The following is a 20,807-nucleotide window of genomic DNA, read 5'->3' as shown; positions in this document are numbered from 1 at the left end:
TATGAACCAAAGTTGACTGCTGTATTCAGTATGACAATAAACATGAACAAAACCTAAGAACTAACAGTACAACAAAAGAGTAAAAGTGGGTTTGGTTTTGTTTTTTTAAAGATATTGAACTGCCTTGATTTAAAAAGAAAAAAAAAGAAAAATTACTCTGCTTCTTCCTTGTCAGGCTGCAGCCTCAAAAAAAGCGATTAGTCCATCTTCATCACAGCCATCCAGAATTTCCAGAAGAAGAGGAACTTTAGTTTTCACATTGGTGCCTTTAAATTTAAATTTATCTATGAAGAGATCTGTGATCATACCTGCAAAAGTAAAACCCCAGGACTTATTATTAGCCTTGTTTTCATTGTGAGGTACCTCTACTTTTAACTCGTCATAATGTACCAACCATTCTAGTTGATTCTGGGTTTAGAGACAAGAGTCGTTTTAAACTTCCCATTTTAAACAATTATTTACTTTTAAACAAACCCAAAACACTATTAGAACAGCCCGGATTCCAGCTTCATTCCAACATGTGTATTTCTGCCTTAGAATTACCCACATCTGAAACACTAAAGAGAGAGGAACTACCACAGGATGGCTGACGAGGACTCTGCTTAAGCTGTATGTACATAGGCTTATTAAAGCTGATGTCTGGCAGAGATTCTCTGAGCTGAAAGCTGCACGGGGAACACCACAGAAGGCTACATAACTTCCTTCACTAAATTAGTTCATCTTCTACAAGTCTCCCTTCCCACCCCATGTGCACCTTTCCATTTTTCTGATGTTTTGCAAAACTTAACCACTCAGAATTTAATCACTCATTTAACTTGTATCCATTCTGAATTTGAATATGATCCTTAATCATGTCCATAAAGACAAGGATCACCTGAATGTAAGAAGCTGTCTGTTAAACAAAAAGTAGAAAAGTCACTTGCAAATAATCCTGGTATTTTCATTCTCTGTGATACGCTTGTGACGCCAAATCAATTTTGGAAGTTCTCAGGTGAACAACTCTTGCAAACTTTTAGAGAGTTACTCAAAGTTTGTAGTAGCATACAAGCCATTTTCAGTTATGTGCTAGGTTTTACTGCCTCACCTTTAACTTCAGATCTTTATGATCAAAACCGCTGTGTAAACATGCAGCCTCGGCTGTACGACCAAACAGACATACATACTTAACGTACCTATTGTTGTCCTGAAGCTACCCAAGTGTACCCACCTACCAAATTATTTCAATTCTGCTAATACTGACTTTGTAACTACTTCAATTATGTCCAGCATGCTCTCTGGACATTGAGTTGCACGTAAATAAAAAGTTGGATTGATTGACAAACCATAAAGTCTCTCGAGATGTGCAGGTTGTCTCTTGTATTCCTCAAGCAGCTGATCCGCCTCTTCCAAAATGCTGCGGTATTTTGGTAGCAGGAAGTCCACATTTCCTTCATGAACTTGTAATTCCTCAAAGACATTTTAAATCGTAAGAATTAACAGCAGTTAAGGATCATAGGAGAATAAAAGTAAGAAGAAATTAAGCTTGGTCTGACGGGAGGAAGTACTTCAGAGACAAGACAATCCCATTCTAAACTAGCAAGAGTTATTTTCAAAGCGCCTCGTTTTCTAGTCCTCTAATGAAATGCCAGGTGTTTCTTGTCACTTCATAGACTAGATTCTCCAAATCCTGTGTATTACAGTTTCCAGCTCCGAGTACTGCCAGAACAGGATCACGCCACAGCCCAGCCCCTACAGAATCGAGTCTAATGAAGGCTCAAAGCCTTCACCACGTCTTCATTTTTAGAGTAAGTAAATTCCGAGAAAGTGTAGCACATGCTGAAGTCTGAATGTAAAAGTAAACTCTGAAAGTATCACTCAATTCGTAACAGCAAAAGGGTTTAAAGACCTATTCTAAAATGCCCCAGTCTACCGTCAGACCAATTTAAGATGGTCGATAGTATAGAACTTTTTATCCCCCACAGAAGGACTGTTCTTTTCTAGATGGAAGGTAATTATGCTATGCGTCATGAGTCTGCTGGGATAACAGCTTTCATCAATCATCAGATTATTTTACTGCCTGCGAATAAGTTATTATCCAAAAAATGAATGACCAAAAAATTTGTCAAAGAAGATTTGTCAGAGAAGATTTGCTGCCTAAAAAAAAGCCTAAAGCAAGCAAGATGTGCAACATCATTATTATTGCACAAACACAACATGCATTAAGAATAAATTCTCTATTATTCTCTACCTCCCCTGTTTGCCAAATCAAGCCCAAGTAAAATACTTTTAGTGATAATAAAGATGCATGCTATTCTCACTGGTAGTCAGTTTTTCTACTAACTAAAGAGTTCTAACAAGTATTTGATTCCCCCAAAGGACAAGAGACAGTTGGTTGTCCATTTTCATCTGCCCTGCCCCTCCAAAAAAAAAAAAAACAAACCCCCAAAAACCCCCATACCAAAACAGATGATGGCAAGTTTTTGACAGTAAAATGCTGGTTGTTGGAAGACGTCCAAAAACTGAGACAAGCTGCCTAACTGGCACCTCCCAAAGACTAACTGCTGAGGAGGGTATTAAGCAAAAGAATAATAAGCAGATAATTCAGAAATTATGACACACTGGGATGAAGTTCCAAAGCAAGGAAGTCGCATCTGGCCTGGATGATCATCCCCAGATCTAAAAAACTTTTAAAGGTTAGTAGAAAGAGACAAAGAAGGAACTGGAAAGTAACAGCAGGCAAAAAGAGAACATTAGATGATAAAGCTGGCTGCCTTCTACTGTCCGATGTAAGCATCCTCAACATCAGTCAGTAATCCCACGTTATTCACTAGTTACATAGTACAAATGGGAATTTTACTTGAAGAAGTCTGTCTCCTCGATAATTAAAATACATGTCCTGGGAATAGCAAGAGAACAGATACCAGTATGACACACATCTGACTTGAGCCCTACAACTTGCTATCTGACAACATAATCCGCCATAAAAATCCTTCCATAGGAGTTCAGATACTTACTCTCAAAGCATCTATTAAGTGAACCTTCTTGGCCAACAGCTGCTGATACTCTAATTTAGGGTGGATAAGCTTTAATGTGTGCCTCACAGATTCTTCATTTATGTCTGGCAGGGAGTAAAAAAAACCGAACAAGCAAATGAATACTACATATTCCGTTTATAAGAATATAAAATGAAGTCAAGGACAACAAAATAGAGAAGAAAGTTTTACCATATGATATGTTTAGATTAATCTTCCTTTTAGTAGCCTCTTTGGAAAGCACATCTTTTAGGATGGATATTGTAGAAATGTTGTCAGACTTAAAACATCCCTCACCTTTTCTATAAAGGAAGAAAAACTTTAAATGGACAAACTTAAACACCCATGCATGCATCAGATTTGTCCCTATGCTAAAAAAGAAGGCCTGTAAAAACAATTCTTGATATATCAGGTGGCTGTATACACACCTATGCTATTCCCTCCTTCCCTATTCCCGGTGTAATCCCGGTGTCAGAAAACAGTTTGTTCCAGTAAATAAGATAAAGCAGTATACACAAATGTCAGGTATACACAAAGCAGTTATCTTTATCGTATGGCACTAAGGTTATACAACTAAGATTTCTGACTGTATTCATTCCTCCTAAGTTTTATCATTGCAATACCTTGAAGCCAAACAGCAAGCTTCAATACCAGAAGGGAGAAGAAAACACTCTCCCCTTCCCCCCGCCAAACCCCACCACCACCAACTTTCTACGTTATGAGTAGACAACACATATGGCAGGCTGGGAGCAGGCTGGAATCTGTATAATTACAACAATTAATTTTTCCCCACTTACCAGTTCCATTTTCAGGTGGATGTACATAATTTGCTGAAGGAAGACATAACTAATTGATTTGAGAACAGAGTATTAAACACAGAAATAATATTTGCCTAATACAAGTTGCAGAAAAAGGTTTTCAGTTGAATGCCTATTCACATTTTTGTTTGCATGAGTATTAAATGCCTTTTAAGTTATTTCTGCTCCTCAATACAAAAAAAAAGGAAGTTAGAAAACAATAAGCATTACAAAATAACTTCACTATATTAGTTAGCTAGGTTCTTTAAATCCTAAAAGCAAGCCATCATCCTAAAAATATATCAAAGCTTTCCTCCCTGGCAATTTTGGTTTTTGGACCAACTTCAAGAAAAACTCTATTCAAGTTACAGATTGCATTATTACTGGATAGTGCTCACCCTGGTAATGTTTGACAGTCCTTTTTAAGAAAGATTGCTGTTCTCTTTAATGGGAGTTTTGATGGGGCTGGGGGTGGAGAAGTGAACAGTAGTATGTGCGTGAAACGGTACTTGCAGACTGGTCAAGAATGAAAAAGACAAAAGCCCCAGCGCAGTCACATTGCGCTTTAGTAACTGTATTTTACCTGTAAGTACTTTCAAGCTGGGTACCCAGGAAGGTGTTCTGAAAATAAAAGGTGATACTTTCTCCAGCAGGAGTCTTTTCAGGCACCTCAGGCAAGCAAAACACAACCCACGAGTGAATTTCAGCAAAACTGAACTGGCCTTTAAGCGTCAGTGTATTCATGGGCCTATGACGTTTTGAAATTAAAAAAAGAAAAAAAAAAGTTAATTGTTATGAAGGAGGGGCACTGCCAGCGCACTTGTTATCCACATGAAAAAAGTTTAGCTCCACATGGTGATTTCCTTTTGATCAACACCTGTAAAAAGTCAGGTATCTTGCTAAGTAGTTACATACTGCAGATTACAGCTACTTTTCTGTATTTCGAGACAAAAAGCTATGCGTACATTCAAATTTTATCTCATAGTAGGCATGAGTAAAATGAGGCAGAACTGGATTAAGAAACTGGTTGGAAGTTTTTGACATACCCTGTTTCAAGTTGTAAAATCTGAAACTTATGACAAAGGTAAATAACTGACAACACAGCAAATATGACTAAGAGCCTCAACAGCCTCCCATGCAATAAACCACAGGCATAGCATTTATAATTAAGAACGAGGCATAATGAAGCTCATTTGCACACTGAAGCATTTGCACATAAAAGCATTTGGTATCATTCCTTCAATCTTTCAGTTCTGTTTTGAAGCAAGCAATACCTTGGTGGCAAGACAAGATGATTTTTCCCCACCCTCAGTTAACAAGTAGAAATTGCATAAAATACTAGGTTCCTAACAGAAAGATACGGGGGGAAAGAAAGTCTTGGCTCAGTTTTGGAGCCAAATTAGCTATGGGAAAGAATTACATTAAAAGGGTGGAGGGGAGAATGAGGCTGAAACTGAAAAGACTGCGGTTACTAACACAGGAGAGTTTCCTTTCTACCACACCCTCAGCTGTACCAACACATGGGGCTGTACTATAACCCAGGTCAGTAAAATGAAAAATAACCTGAAAACAAGGATAAAGAATGGCAAGGAAAGCAGGAACCCATTAAATCCGCATTTTCTGTCAGAAAACCCATAAAATGGAACTACAGGCTCAAAATTTAGAAATGTAGAAATGACATACTTAAGTTTACAGAGTAAGCGTTGTTTCAACTGGATTGTGTCAGTTTTTCAAGAGAAAAAGTCATTGATTTTTCTTTGCAAATACCTGTCATGGTCAATAGAATGAGTTCTCTGATGAAGCGAAAGTGGTTTAATTTGATATTGATGAACTTGGCAGGTTTTTGGTTGAATTCTTGGAGTTACATATGCTTGAAGTGTCCCGTACTGTCCTTCAATCGATCGAACCTGCAGAAATAAAAGCAGAATCCACAAAAAAGAACAAAAGGGAAAAGATTAATTTACCACGATTTGGAAAATCAGTGGGAATTCAAAATATGTTAAAGAAAGACTGCAGGACTTCAAGAATATTTAGAGTACTATATTTATTTGATAGTGCCACTATAAAAATGGGGCAGATCAAGAATGTTTTAAAACTAGATGAACAAGTGTCCAATGAAGGGCTGCTGTATTAGGTGAATGAAATATTAAGAAAGTAAAACCTGCTAATTTACTTTCTGATCAGTTAAAATAAAAAGTCTGTAACTTGCTTCTAATTCTTCAGTGGCCCTATTACTTTTTTTTTTTTTTTTAATTAAGGAAAAAATACATTCTGTAGCAGCTGGCAGCAAAGAATAGATCAAAGACTTTAAGAGAGTAAGTACACTGAATTTCAAAATATGTGTTCATCTCTTCATAACAATCAAAGTTCTTCCTGAGCTATTTTAGGAAACGTAAGAGGCCAGATTTAAGTTCAAGTCTCAGAACACACAACAAGCAGGATGTACAAACACATTCAAGACACAGTAGGCTCTCTCCACTCCTGGGGACGCAGCAATGCATCAATCACTTCTCTGCTGAGACCAGTTACACAGACTGCACTAAGAAGTCTGCCACTCACACAGAATTGACAACGCACAGGAGTGTCCCCCCTATAGCACCAACACAGCCGTGAAAGTAGGCCAAAGAGCTACTGAAATAGCTTTATACAAACAAAAGAGCAGACCGGAGTTCAAGTACAGGTTTGCTTTGTAACCTTACGTCCCCTATTTTATAGGGTCTCAGAACTCAAAAAGCAGTGTTTTGCAGCAAGACATCCACTTTAATGTTTTTAATAAAAGTGAGTTCTCTTTGGAAATAAAATCACCAAGACTTAAAAGTTGTATGGTCTGCATGTGCATAGACAAAATACAAAAAGAGAATGAACTCCACGTGGCAGGTGTAAAATCACTAGAGATCCGCAATGTATCGCAGCGAGGTGGCAGCAGAACCTGTGCAGATCGAATCCATCACCTCAGGATCCAAATGTAGGAGTGATGGTACAGTGTTTTGATGACACACTGCACCATGATGGCGCACAACAGCAAGTTTATAAGTGTTTTTAGTGGGAAAGTAAAAAAACCCTCTTTTTGTGTATCACGAATGCATTTCATTCGTTTTTCTTGTGTTGTTTACTCTTCACCTAGTATTTTCAATATTAAAGGTGGCCAGGGTCATACCCCTAAATTAAAATAAGAGAACTGAGACACAGGGAGATAAAGTGACCTGCTCAGAACCAATAAGCACACTAATAGCATTTCTTAAGAAGGGGACCTGGGAAATAAGAGTCTTTAATTCTGCGTACTAGGTCCATTATTGCGACCTCACCAAAAAACAGATAACCACCCCCAACTTCCCCACATTTGATACATCTTATGCAGGCTTAAATTTCTAATAATAATCTTTTGACTGAGAGTTTTACATAAATAAACACTATCAGATTTGGGGGCTGCAGTGTTAGGTGAATACACAAAGAGAAAACCTAGAGCCTGTGTGCATGTTGAGGATTTTCCTCATCATGATTTCCTTCATTACTTCCCCTGGTGGTAGCCACAAAATGCGTGAATCTGGTGGATCGTTAAAAATAAACCCCCAAACACCCACATGCCTCTAGTATAACAAGCATGGAATGACCGGATTTGCTTCCTCTCCAACACACAAATCCAGTCTATATTCCCTGGTTACTTCCCAGTGTAACTTCCTTCAAACATTTCCGATGACAAACAGTGCCAGAGCTTTCTTTCCCACGCCTCTCTCCACTTTAAGTTCCACACGCTGTCTCCAGAATCAAGTATTTTCACAGTCTGTGATTTCCCCACTGTTTTCATCTTAGGGACACCCGAGAAGGACCCCAGGCTCTCCTCTGAAGTAACACATTTTTAGAAGCCTTTAGAAAACCTACAGGCAACTATAAAGGAACACAAGTCCTAGATTAGAAGGTTCTCAGGAAACAACCAGCAGTAGAAACTGGACTGATCATTTGCTCTGGCTAAGCCATCAGTCCAGGTAGAGATCTCTCCATTCCTAAGCAGGCATCTACATAACCATTAGTTTATGATGGAAAATATTTTGGAGCATCTTACCTTAAGTTCAAGTCTCGTAGTATTTGCTTGGCATCGGTAAGTTGCAAGAAGAAAGTTGCTATTTGGCTGTAAACAGTAAAAAACCAGAAAAATAATACAAAACAGGTCTGTGGATTCACAGAAGTTCTACTGGTCTGTTTTAACTGTAGACATGTACAGTAAAGTTTTTGCTATTTACGTACAGCTATTTTACAAAAGTTAAATACGAAAAAGTAATCTTTGGTTCCCTTGAATATTCCAATTAATTTTAATTATGGTGGAATTAAAAAAAATTCTCTATATGAAGAGAAATCAACTGAAGCCTCTTATACTCTTTAATACCACCATAAAAATTACACAGGTATCTACTTTTCATCTGAAGAATGCATGTCAGCCTGCCCTACTCATTTGCAATTAGTCCAACATCCAAAAACTAAAGTAACATACATAGGGAAAACACACCCCCAAAAAAGCTAAGTTAATCATCATAAATGACAAGAAACTTAAAAGTTGCTTTCTGAAAGCTCCAGGGTAGACCAATGATGTGCAAATTTAGTTCTTAAAATTAAAACTCTTAGAGGACCGTTACAAGGAAAAAGACTTTACAGAAGATTTTCATAATGCTAGGGTAGTTTCTGGATTTTGCCCCTGGCCCTAAGCATCATTAGTAATTCTGTAAGTATTTAAGTTTATAATTATTATATAAAAAATGCATTTAAACATATGCCTCCCCGCACAGCAGAATTTTCACATTCTAAAGTGATTTTTAAGAGACAGAGTAGCAAGAAATAGAATGTTCTTCACCTAAATTACTGTGGAGTAAATATATGTGATACTGGCAAATCCAGAGAAAAAGAGGAATACTGAATGCGTCTCATATTCCTGATCAGGCAGGAAAAAAAGCAAGAGAGCAGTTGTGTATATTTAGCTTTGCCTTATGTCAGGACCTGCCACTAACTCCTAATTCTGCAGTATCTCTAATGAAGCTGAGCTCTCCAAAATTAACAAATGAGTTAGTTTAACTCAATATATTTAAAATTACAAAAATATAAATCCAAATTCTATTTTTAATATACAGTATTAAGAGGTTTCATCATGCAATCTCAATAAATATAATCTCTTTTGTTTCACTTACCTCAGAATCACAGCTGCTAAAACTAACAACAGCAGAATTTTTATCCACATCCAGCAAGTCTATTGGGACATCACTCTGCAGAACATATGAGGAAGGAAAAATAAAGAGCTTAAGTTCCTGAGTAGCTTCTAATGCTTTTACCCTCTAACTGTCATCAATTATTTTAATAAGGGAGAGGCAATGATTGCTTCTTCCAAGAGGTAAAAGCCTAACAGACACCCAGCTTAGTACTTAATCCTGGAGTAACATGACGATCTTTCTCTTATTCTTTTACGGAGTCCTGAACTCTTGTGTGGCTGGCTTACAACAACTTCAGTATAGGATGTGTAACTACCTCTCAGACATGAAAGTATATTCACATCTTTCAGACACGAAAGCATACTTCATTCATATGCATGAAGTATGTTAATGATTGAAGTGTTTCCCTATTTTAATAGGGGGATTACAATATTAATTAAAGAAACCAAGGATCATATTACACAATTATTAATGATCCTTTTACTTACAGTAACGCTTCTGACACAGACCACTTCTTATCTAGATGTGTTTTCACTGGAATTAAAATTAAATCTAACACTGTTTTAAAAATGAGATTACAGGATATTAGAATGATTAATTACTGGATTTGGTACTGCTTTATAACTTCACAGAAGTGTCAGGAAACATTGATAAATAAGCAACATACTTCCTAAAAAAAAAAAATTTTAAAAAGTTTTATTGTTTTCTCACAGCAGAGGAATACCAGATACTGCTTTATATTTCTTTAAAGAAAAAGCCATGAGTTCTAAACGCTACATTAAGTTCAGGACTAGATTAAACAATTTCATTATTCCTCACTTAGCTATGAAACCAGCAGATACTATAGAGCTGCATATTAGCTGTAGCTTAGCATTGCTCTAATAACACCCTTAATAAAAATAAGATTTTTATTAAGAAGTGAAAAATAAAATCCTACAGTAGTTCTCTTCCACCTGTTATGGCAAATTCACCTCACAAATCCCTCCTTGTCAAATTTTTCTCCCCATGCATATCCCAAAGGAAGGTAATTCAGTACCACTACTCTTTCTGACTACCAAAGATAACATTAATTTCAGCTGATGCAGTAGGAGGAATAACTAATGAAGGTTGCTCTACTTGGCAGGAGTATTTATCACCAATTGCACACAAATCAGATGCTGTTCCACCCTGGAAGTGCACAGGTGGCCTGTACCATTCTAAAATTAATTTTCCACTACAGAGGATACTTAACTGGTGAGTGAGAACCTGCACCTCATTTAAGATTTACTGAGTTAATTGCTGTTTAAATAAGGAGGGACATTCAAAAACAAACACAAAAGTTACACAGAAACCTCCTAGTATAGCAGGCATTTTGGTGTATTTTGGTAATGTTGCTCTGTTCAATAAAGGTTTAAGTTGTATCTGTTCCCTAACAAGCATTTACCACAGTTACTTCAACGTTGCAAGGCTGTACACTTCAATTCCCTCTTAAAACAATTCAGATATTTAAAAACCCATATACTTAAGATATTATAACTCAGCTTCTTTTTAAACTAGGAAGTCTCTGAATGTTTTATTTAGATATCAAGAAAGCCAACAAGAACAAAACCACACTCACCTGTACCAGGACATTATCTATAGCTGTCTGCACCTCCAAGATGAGGCTGTAGCTAGCATCATCCTTATTTAATGTAAACTTATCATTCACACTAAATGCAGGTACTGATGAAACAGCAGTACTGGACTGAGAAGACTGCTGGTATTTTTCACGTTCCTGAAGTACTTTAATCTGTAAGTGTTCCAATTCATTCCTAGAAAAGGGAAACCACATATAATGTCTTAAAAAAAAATAAATAACAAAAGCTACCCTAGAAATTAAGTAGATTAAGCTTGCAAGGCAATCACGTTTATCTTCTGTCCACAATTTTCCAACCTGAAATAGCTGGTGACTCCCCTTCCACATATGTAACAAAGACAAAATATAAACTGTATCACATGAAAATGTAGATTCTACTGTACCTTGCCAAAAGAGATTTCTATGAGTCATAGGAAAGGACAACTTTTTTCCTTCAAGAGTACAACGCATTTTGAATTATGTGCTAGTGACTACTTTCCTCCCATCATTTAGAAGCTACAAGCAGCATGGAAGAAGGGAATCTTATCTTGCTGATACTGAGGAAGGCAGCATTAAGACATCATCATGTGAAGGCAAGATAGAAAAAGACTGTGAAATGAGGCTGCTATTAATTTCTACTGTGAAAAGGCTTGATTCTACTTCTAGATACATTAACGATACAGAAAATCCACTGAGATAGGAAGGGAAGATGACATTTCAGCTTTTAACATTTCAATTCTTCCATTTAAATTTCTTTCTAGTGCAATTACCTTAAGGATGAAATCTTGCTCTGCATTTCTTGACTTAATTTTAGTTCTTCACCTGATCCACCTTCTCTATGGACAGGTTCTGTAGTCAGTCCTGTCAGCCAGCCTAAACCAATATATGAAGTTTTTATTCCTTATAAGCTATAAAGAAAAGTCTACACTCAGCTTTTGTATGTGTGGAACGATGTTTGTTCCAGATACTGGGTAGAGAGAATCAAGACTTTAATTTAATACTTGCTTTGGAGGATTAATCTAAAGACTGAGCATGATTTTTTATGGGTTTCGTTATTAACTTACAGATTGGAAAACATTACTTATTCTTCTTCATGCACTACTTTGAGCAATAAATCCCTCTGCAACAGTTTTTAACCGAGCGCTTACATTTCTTCCCACCTCTGTTTGTCTGACAAAAACATTGTTTGTAACAAACTGTATGTTGCACAGTGTGCTCTGAGACTGAATGCTGTCAGTTGAAGAGGAAAAAAAAAAGTCATCTTTTTGTTTACTTAATTATATTTACTTATAAAAAAGCAAATACTCATTGATTATATCCTGACACCTCAGGTACAATATGCAGACTTGAGGGGGTGTTTATAGCTCTAGTTACCTCACCTAATGCATGCAAACAGTATGATGGTGCTATTATAAAATGCACCATAAAAGCTGACATGTCCACAATCTTTCACATTCCTTAGCTATCTACTTCAAGTACCAAGAAAGCCCAATAATGGAGCATGAACTTTAAAAAAATCCACAGAAATCTTACGCTGCCAGGCTTCAAATGTAACTTTTACTGCTCTGAGCACTACTTCTCCTGATCTGCCAAAATCTGCCAAACTCAGTTGACTGCACATCCTGCCTGAGTTTACCTTTGAAAACCCACAGCAGAACATGGGCTTTCGCTTTTTTCTTTCTTCCATGATTCACGGATCTTTTTAACATTCCCACTAAAAGAAGCCACAAATTACTTTGACCACACTATTGTTGCAGCCTATCATACCAAAACAATTCATATGAAGTGAGGTACGAGTCCTTTAATCAGCTTAAGAGTATTTAGAAGAGGTACTTGAACACCATTACTTCTCAGTAACTGACCAGAGAATTGTATCTTGCCAAATACATGATTTTGAAAAGGAGAGCTTTCAGTAGGCTCATTTTTTAGCTCATCTACGCAAAGATGTAGATGTTGGAGAATTAGCAATATTTTAGCTCCCAGCAGTTAATGTATGCAGCATGTTTATCGTGGCCTCTGTGACAGTCAGGTCAATAGCTCGAATCCTACAGAGGGGCTGCTGAGACGCCTCACATGGGGAAGCTTTATTTTCTACTAAAAGCAAAATCAACCCCATTTAAAGCCATATGAAGCTGAAAAAGAAGCAAACTATAAAAAAGATGGGAAAACAAAAAAAAGATATGCATGTCTGTCAATATTTTTAATTAAAAAAAATCATAAATAATTCCATCGGACATAATGTATTCATTATTTCATCACAGTTAGGCAGCAGTCTACACCAGAGAATAACCAGCTGCTGTGTTACACAGTGGAACACATTATGAATATCTTAAAATATAAAAACATAGCTTAAGTGTAGGAAACATTTTTTTGAAGTGTAAATATTAAATTTCAAGAGATCTTTTCCACAAAACATTATCCCGCTTCCAACCAAAACAAAAATTTTAAGAGATGCAAGCTGCACTAACAACATAGCCTGCTTCATTTTTATCACATCACCATATGCGACATTTAATGAGTAAATAATATGAAGCTTACCTGAATATGTGGATGCTAAAATTTCATCATACCCATCTTTTCCTACACAGCCACCCTGGATTGATGCAATGCTCTCCGATAAAGCCTTCAAATAAATACAGTCAAGCAGAGGGAAATATAATTTTAGAAGTTTGGGGGTTTTGTGGGGGTTTTAAGGGTTGCGCTCTTCTTTTTACCTGCATCACAAAATACCTACATAGATGGACAACATCTAGACCTCGAAAAGAGTAAGCTAGCTGATGACCATCACAGCTAAATCAGGGTGTTTTAACAAACGCATTCCGATTCTACTCTGCACAACAAGGACATTAAAAAGGAGTTTAAAGCAAAACACTGATGGACAGTATTTTTCCAGCAGGAATTAGCAATCTGACTGAAGGCTGAAATAATCACTATGGATCAAATCTACTATTTTAAACAATTTATAACCGAAGTAATTATGCTCAGTAAAGTCCTGACAGCTTACGTTTATCATTTTACATGTAAAACACAGACCAAACACAACACGGGGTTGTTTTTTCACTGAGAGAGAAGCACTGTATTAGGTTTCACCCAGTAGAGACTTCAGTAGTCAACAGAGCTGGAACTTTAACATACCCTTTACACTGTTTTGATATTTGCTCAAATCAGGACTATTTCACTTTCTGGTTCTTAAATATTAGGATACTGCTTTGAAGTTCATATTGTCAACATTACAGAGGTCATCAAATTAAAACCCATACATTTTAGTAGTAATGATCTTGTAAACCATTACAATCATTACATCTTAAGTTTTGAAATACAGATTTATTTTTTAATTCATTTTTCTAGCAAAGAAGAGTATGATGAATGTGGGCTTACATGATCATATCGAAGGACAGGATCATCTGCACTCTCAAAATTATAGATTTCTAGCACTCCATCATCTCGTCCAACGAGTAATTCTTTAACTCCGTCTCCCAGAATGTCAAAACTATCAATACATAAAATACCTAATGAAAAAGAAAACAAAACCGTTTACTTCATCTTTATTCATTTATGACACAAAAATACACAGGCCACATTCAGTTACATAAAAAGAGATTCTTGGTCGGCTTTTAAGGTTTCATTAATGCTATTTCTGGATGAGTCCACTAGAGGGCTGAAGTCCCTCACCTGTGCCTGAGGGTCAAGATCGTCCAGCGGGTTTTACAGCAACTAATTCCAAACCAAACCCACTACAGTCCCCTTGGTGAAAAGCACTGAACAGAGACCCTTTCTGACGTTCAAATAGCTAACTTTCGAGGGGTTTAACCCTCCCTCGTCAAACAATTCCCCAGATTAACTATCTGTCTGTCCACACTACTGTAACTTTGCCAGCTGAAGCAAGCATTCTTTGTCTCCTATAACTGACTTACTTAAAGCTACTGGTAAATGGACTGACTGCTATGAATTCTGGCTAAGGTTGACAGAAAGAGGGTTCTGACTCGTGCCAGACCTGAGCTAGGTACTGTTACTTGACACCTTACTGGACAAACCCACTACTAGCACTTGTGGAACCAGCCTATGACAACTAATCACGTTTGGACAGGAAAGACAGTTAGGGTCTAGAAGGAAAAAGCAGTGAGAGAGTTTGTACAAGAATTAATATGAGTAACGAGATGAAATTTAACTTTTATGACTACTTTGTATGAAGAGTAAGGACATACTAGGAAGCATTTTAAGAAACTAATTTAGCAATAGCTTTTATGAGATAATTAAATTTTAAAAAAGAAAAAAAAAATAGATACTCTATTCTTGGTCTTCTCCTTAACAAAGGAGTATGGGCTAACAGATGCTGCAGAAGCAGCATACCAAGGCTAGTATGTTTCCCAAACAGGGAAAGTGTCCTACTGTGCTCTGATCAGTTAAGCCTCATTTGTGGAGCTTTAATGAAAGCTTTATTCCATCTTCAGACAAAAACCCTTATAACAGCTTTTTTTAAAAAAAAAAAGAAGAAAAAAAAAGTCTTGCAGAGAAGATGCTAATCTTTCCTCTGAAGAGACTTTAAGACCACTGAACATCTGAAAAATCTGGCAGGTATATTTGCACTTAGAAATAATCACCAAAATGATAAAAACCTCAAGTAATCGTATATGAATCAACACTGTTTTACAAATGCCACTTTAAAAATACTGTAAAACAAAAGTATGCTAAAGTACTGGAAATAATATGAACAGAAAACCCAAAGCAAGACAAACTGATTAGAATTATTTATAAGAAAATCAGAAGAATGAAAGAGACCTTACTCATATTAATATCACATACTGGTGTAATTACAATATGCCTCCAAAGTAACTATGAATAAGATTTCCTGATTATTATACTTGTAATAAAGCCTCAGATATGCTGGAAAGCTAAAGAGGGAAAGATTGAGACACATACCTCCTCTCTTTTTTTCATTTCCAATTTCCCATTTAGATACAGGCTTGGAACCAGTAATCTGGGTAAGACCCAGTTTACCATCAGAAGTTCCATACACAATTTCTTCTCCAGAATCACCTAAACACATAAACTGCATTTAGAATTGATAAAATCAAGTACACCAATTTAAAAGATTTGAAAGTATTGTGTAGTTACACTCTACAGTCTGAGGGAAAAAGAAAATACTAACACTAGTGTTGTGGAACAGAACTGTCAGGCTTTACAAACAAAAACAAATACATGAAAACTGCACTTGTTCTGATAAGTTCTTCATGGCTATCACTCTTGTGTGTATGAATGCCCCCCTGCAGTGGAATTCTGCCTAAAAACCATTCATAATCCAATACTTTAAAATTACAGCAAAGATAGGCTATTAAACTGCCTTTACAGAAGAGGAACAAAGAGATTCATTCAGAACACACATCCAATAGTGAATGTTGTGCCAAGACATAAGCAAGAACGAGCAACTTTTCCAAACCAACTCTCAATGTCATTGTCACACCACCTAACTGAAACTAAATTAAGCACCAGATCAACACACTAAAGCGATTTCTATTAGGTTAGAACAGATTAGCAAGAAGGATGATCAAACTATTTTAAGCTTGATCCTTCCACAGTCTTAAGTTTACGTGAGCTCTACTCTATATTCTCATCCATCCACGGACGGATGCAACTAGCGATTCCAGTTATGGAAATCCATGTGTAAGAGAAACCCAAACCCAGAACTTTGACAAGGCCCCCAAAAGTCCAGTTTGTATTTACACAATGAGACCACCTTACATCTCACTGCTCTTGTAAGAGGCTTTCAATTAAATGTGAATATCATTTAGAGCTAATACAGTTATATGTGTGTGTATGTATTTATTTGTATGTAAGAAATGACTTCACACAGTCAGCTCTCTGTTGCATTTTTAACATCAGCTTAAAAATCAAGGCAAAATGTAATTAACAAATACAAGCAATAAAATCTTAAAAATACAGTAAAATAACATTATTTAGATATGGGTATATTCAAAATCTTGTTACCCCCATTTCCATTGTTTAGAGCAAGAACAGTAGGTGGTCCAGGAACTTCTACTTCATACAGTAAATCAGACCCCTAAAGACAAAGAGAACTATCTTGAATGAGTTTTGTAAAAACAAAAAAAACCAAAACACAAACCAAACAAAACCACATCAACCAAAACAAACAAACCCCAAAACACCAACCACAAAATAAACCATAACAAAACGCCACAAACATAAGGACAAAATTATTATGAATAACAGTAACATATATGGTTCACTTATGCAAACTCCCAATACCTATGGGAGAACCATTTCTAAGCCAAAACAGGGCAAAGTGTATACAAATAAAATATAGGACTCTTGAAATGTGTTATTATTAAAAATAATCTGTGAATTTATCTGGTAAACAAGGTTGTTAAATCACTTAATATCACTCAGACTTGCCGTAACAGTAATTTGTGAGAGCAAGAACTTCCAAACTGATAAAGACTTACACATTTAATTCCCTTATGTGAGCACTATTTGTTAGAAGGGACCAATTTGTTATCTACTTCCACCTATGAATTCCAAATCTTATTTATAATGGTTTTACTAATCCTCATTTTGCAAGTTTATAATCATGATTTTCTTTAGGGGAAAAAAAAAAAGAAAAAAAGGACCAGCATTATAAACAGTAATGCTACCAAGGAAGATATAATATGCTTATCCTTACGATGCTTAAGCCATGCTGATATGCTGATTGCCTTAAGAATTACTCCAGTTCTATGGCATCAATACATAAAACATAAACGAGCAAGTATTTTAACCTGTAAAACTCTGAGGACTCTATCCTGACATGCAAGTACCGGTGTAACGCAATTCACTTTATCTACAGGAAGGCAGAGAACATCATTGATTTTATCTCCCGATAAGTAGTAGTTCTGGTCTTTGCAGTCGCAGTAATGGTTATAGATATAGCTTGCACAAAGAAAGAGATCTGCTCCTGAAATATGCCTGAGAAAAGAAAACACTTCCTATAGCATTCTTGCAGTATAGTTGCAGTGATAGTCTTTTAGCCCTACTATACGCATGCACTACTGCTTACAGATTCAAGGCATTAGTGGGCCCCGCAAGCTGCTCCAGCTATTAAAAAAAAGTTTCTTATGAATGCTAAACCCACATGATTTCTACAGCTCTCAAATTTCCTATTTTGCCTTCACGTAAAATCCTAAGAATACCTTTATAGAAATTTCATTAATATATTTTGATTATATTAATTCTTCTCAAGCCAGTTTATATGTGGCAGCATCCCACAACATCATCCAAAAAGGAAAAATAAAAAATTTGTTCCTGTTCCGCTACAGGAAGGGTATATGGACATGATACGCTATGGCAATAACCCCAGCTCCGCTCACCTGCCTTTGCACTGATGTGAGTGCCTCCAGACCCCTCCCAAGCTCCCCTGCACTTTCTAAACCTCACCTAAGTTCCTTCCTACAAGTCACGGCACAAGCTAAAGCTGGTCTGGCACTTAAGTGTTCCCTACAAGCACACAATACAGTAAAAAATTACTTCATAAAATCATAAACTAACAATCTGCTATGTCTATGAAAAATGCAAAATACCATACATACATAGCTTTGATGCTTTCAGTGAGGTTAGTTTCAAACGAAAGAAACTGCTTCCCTCTTTTTGTGAAACCTCTAACTTCTGATCCTGTAGCCACAAAAATTTTCTCTTGTGGTGTATTGAGAGCTCCTCCCAACTCCAATCTTGCAATTTTTTGGCCTGGCAGTGTTTTGAACACCGGCTGTAAATAGAAAAGCAATTTTCATCATAAAAGTATCGTATTTATGGTAATCCTTTAACATAAAGGATAATAAATTTGTTTTACAATTTCTGGCAAAACTAAGGACACTACGGACTATATGCAGACAAAAATAATCTGTGCATTTCTATTCAGAATCACAAAGCAATCAAGTATTTTTTAAGTCAATAAACATAAAAAGCCATAATATAATAAATTAAGACTTTATTATTTCAGGGTTATTCATCCATAGGAAAATTTCAGCACTGCTAGTAGCTATTTTTTGGTTTGGTTTTTTTTTTTTAAAAGAACACATACACACACACTCCCTCCCTCCCTCTTACATCTTGCATTCTTATTCCAGAAGACTACTTAGATTTCTTTGCATCGCTATAGAGTCCTTATGAGCCGGCTACAAACTTCCTCAAGGGGAAAAAAAAAAAAAAAAAAAAAGATAAGTTTTTATTAAGCTGGGCATAAGTCTAGGCTCATAAAAAGCAATCTGCTTGTCAAAATCCCTTAAGGTGACTGACTTCGTGAATCACTGCAGGTTTTTCTCCAGTCACAGTAGCTGAGTAAGCGTACAGGCTTAAGCCCAACTGAACTGCAAAGCAAAAGGTGTTAAACTGACTTTTTTTTGTGATGATATACACTAGTGTCTGACTCTACAACTGTGGAGGACCATGTGCTCGTCCATGCATGAAATGAGCACGCCCTCATCACAGCCAGGTACAGCTCTAGCCAGACACCTTCCACAGGTATCTTATTTCCCATGTCAATAAAAACAGACTTTCAAAGTTCATTAGGAAGAGTTTTTAAAAAACAAAAATTTAAATGGAACATTTCCACTTACCACAGCTTCCCCTTTTTTTATGCCAAAACATGTAATGACCCCATCCTGATCTCCAACAACCACCTTCGAAAGTATAAAACATAATTATTTTTTATTACATGCGTAATTGTATTTTAAAATAATGCTTTTCCTATATTAATCATATTTGCCTGTATTTAAGTACTTTAAATTCTACAGTACTTAATTTACATAGCTGGATGTAGAAAAGCTAGATAAACCACTACAGAGAGGACACTAAAGTCTAAGAGTAATTTAAGCGATAGCATTTACAATCCTTTTTCTGCTTCTCGGTGTAAACGCTAGCAACCATTGGGCGGAACACTCCAGAAAGGCGTATTTGGGAATAGTTGTATTTTCATATTGAGAATTTACTACTGAAACAAAAAATGCACCATTATTTCTACTGAGTTTTCCTAACTAAGTTTCCTTAGCTTGGACTTGTATTAAGGAAAATTTAAAAAGAGAAGTATTTCATCTATACGAGGCGTTAGCAAAACAGAAATAGAGAGATACGGAGGAGCTTCCTTGTGGTTTCAGCAACGCCTTAAGTTTTGAAAACGATTCCGTATCGGTTCTTGAAGTTTTCTGGAAACAAATCCAGCCTTCCCTCTCTATTTTTGCAAAAGTTGTCCAGAAAGTTCCAAGACCTTGGTTCCAAAGTTTTTTCCCCTCGGACGTACTAACACCTGAAAAAACTCAAGAGGTGACTACTACTCCTGTTACCACGGTACACTCCACGGCCAGAGAACAAGTCAGCCTTGCCGACAGCCGCTACCTTCTGCGTCGCCTTTCTCCCCGAGGCGGGAAGAAGCCTCATCGTCTTCTGGGCTGTCACTCCCACCTGTGGGAAGACACGATCTTTAACCGACGGCCTTTCGGGGACCGGGAGCCCAGCGCAGGGCGGCGGGAGCGGCAGGGGCCCGGCTCTGCAGCCCCGCACCCGCCGGCCCCAACCGGGAGGCCTGCCCGGCCCCGGCCCCGGCCCCGGCCCCCAGCCTCCCCCCCGCCGCCCCTTCCTTCGGACTTCTCACCGGCCCCGGCCGCCCTCGCGTGGGGCCGCCGGACGGCTCCCCCCTCACCCACCGACCGCCTCGCCCCGCGGGCCCCGGCCGCCCCCTGCTCGCCCAAGCCGCCGGCTGCCGGTCCGGCCGCCCGCCGGGGTGGAAGGAGTGGAAGGCGGAGGCAGCCCGGGCCCACCTGCAGGTAGTCCACGCGGGCCAGGCTGAGCTCCATAGGGCCGGCGGGGAGCGGATCCCACCCGCGGCCGCTGCCTCACCGCTGCCACAGGCTCCCGTTACCGCGGCAACCTCAGGCGGCGGCCCGCATCGCCCCGAGGCGGCTTCCCATTGGCTAGGCCTGACGGCGAGGAGGCGGGCCCGCAGCGAGCCGCGCGCCGCCATTGGACAGCGTCTGCCGGAGGGGGCGGGACCCGGGCTCTCGGCAGCCGTCTGGCGGCCTGAGGCGAGGCCTGAGGCGAGGCGGCGGGCGGCCCGTCCCCCCCCCCGGCACTTGGGTGCCAAACTAGCGGGACGATGTGGAGTTATCAGTAAAGTAGGAATATTTTATTTAACAATGAAGCGTCGGAGGCATTGTTTGGAACAGTGTAA

General features: G+C 38.0%; 1 protein-coding gene across 2 annotated transcripts; it reads right to left on the bottom strand.

The window, feature by feature from the left end:
* On the bottom strand, positions 1-20,547 carry BBS7 (Bardet-Biedl syndrome 7). 2 transcript variants are annotated; one of them, XM_030021502.2, is made up of 19 exons: positions 20,398-20,547; positions 19,976-20,041; positions 19,201-19,263; positions 18,175-18,350; positions 17,368-17,554; positions 16,580-16,652; positions 15,515-15,631; positions 13,973-14,103; positions 13,133-13,217; positions 11,365-11,467; positions 10,598-10,790; positions 8,983-9,057; positions 7,869-7,934; positions 5,576-5,715; positions 4,392-4,556; positions 3,204-3,313; positions 2,994-3,097; positions 1,323-1,446; positions 1-308 (listed from the first exon to the last, which is right to left on the bottom strand). In XM_030021502.2, exons 1-19 carry the CDS (start codon positions 20,431-20,433, stop codon positions 172-174), a joined length of 2,151 nt encoding a protein of 716 aa, XP_029877362.1. In that variant the 5' UTR covers positions 20,434-20,547; the 3' UTR covers positions 1-171. The 2 variants fall into 2 exon arrangements, with proteins under 2 accessions (XP_029877362.1, XP_040980626.1); XM_041124692.1 differs by lacking the exons at positions 19,976-20,041; positions 20,398-20,547 and adding an exon at positions 19,848-19,974.
* Between the last annotated feature and the right edge of the window lie 260 nt (positions 20,548-20,807).

Source organism: Aquila chrysaetos, chromosome 1 (assembly GCF_900496995.4).
Source record: "Aquila chrysaetos chrysaetos chromosome 1, bAquChr1.4, whole genome shotgun sequence".
Classification (NCBI taxonomy): Eukaryota; Metazoa; Chordata; class Aves; order Accipitriformes; family Accipitridae; genus Aquila; species Aquila chrysaetos.
This window is presented reverse-complemented; position numbering and strand designations above follow the sequence as displayed.

Excerpts from the sequence above, each read along its gene's own strand:
- BBS7 (XM_030021502.2), bottom strand. The coding sequence starts at position 20,433 with ATGGAGCTCAGCCTGGCCCGCGTGGACTACCTGCAG. Across the intron at positions 4,557-5,575 it reads CATTCTATTGACCATGACAG|GCCCATGAATACACTGACGC; the intron begins GTATTTGCAAAG and ends AAAACGTCATAG. Across the intron at positions 1,447-2,993 it reads ACTTAATAGATGCTTTGAGA|GAATTACAAGTTCATGAAGG; the intron begins GTAAGTATCTGA and ends AATGTCTTTGAG.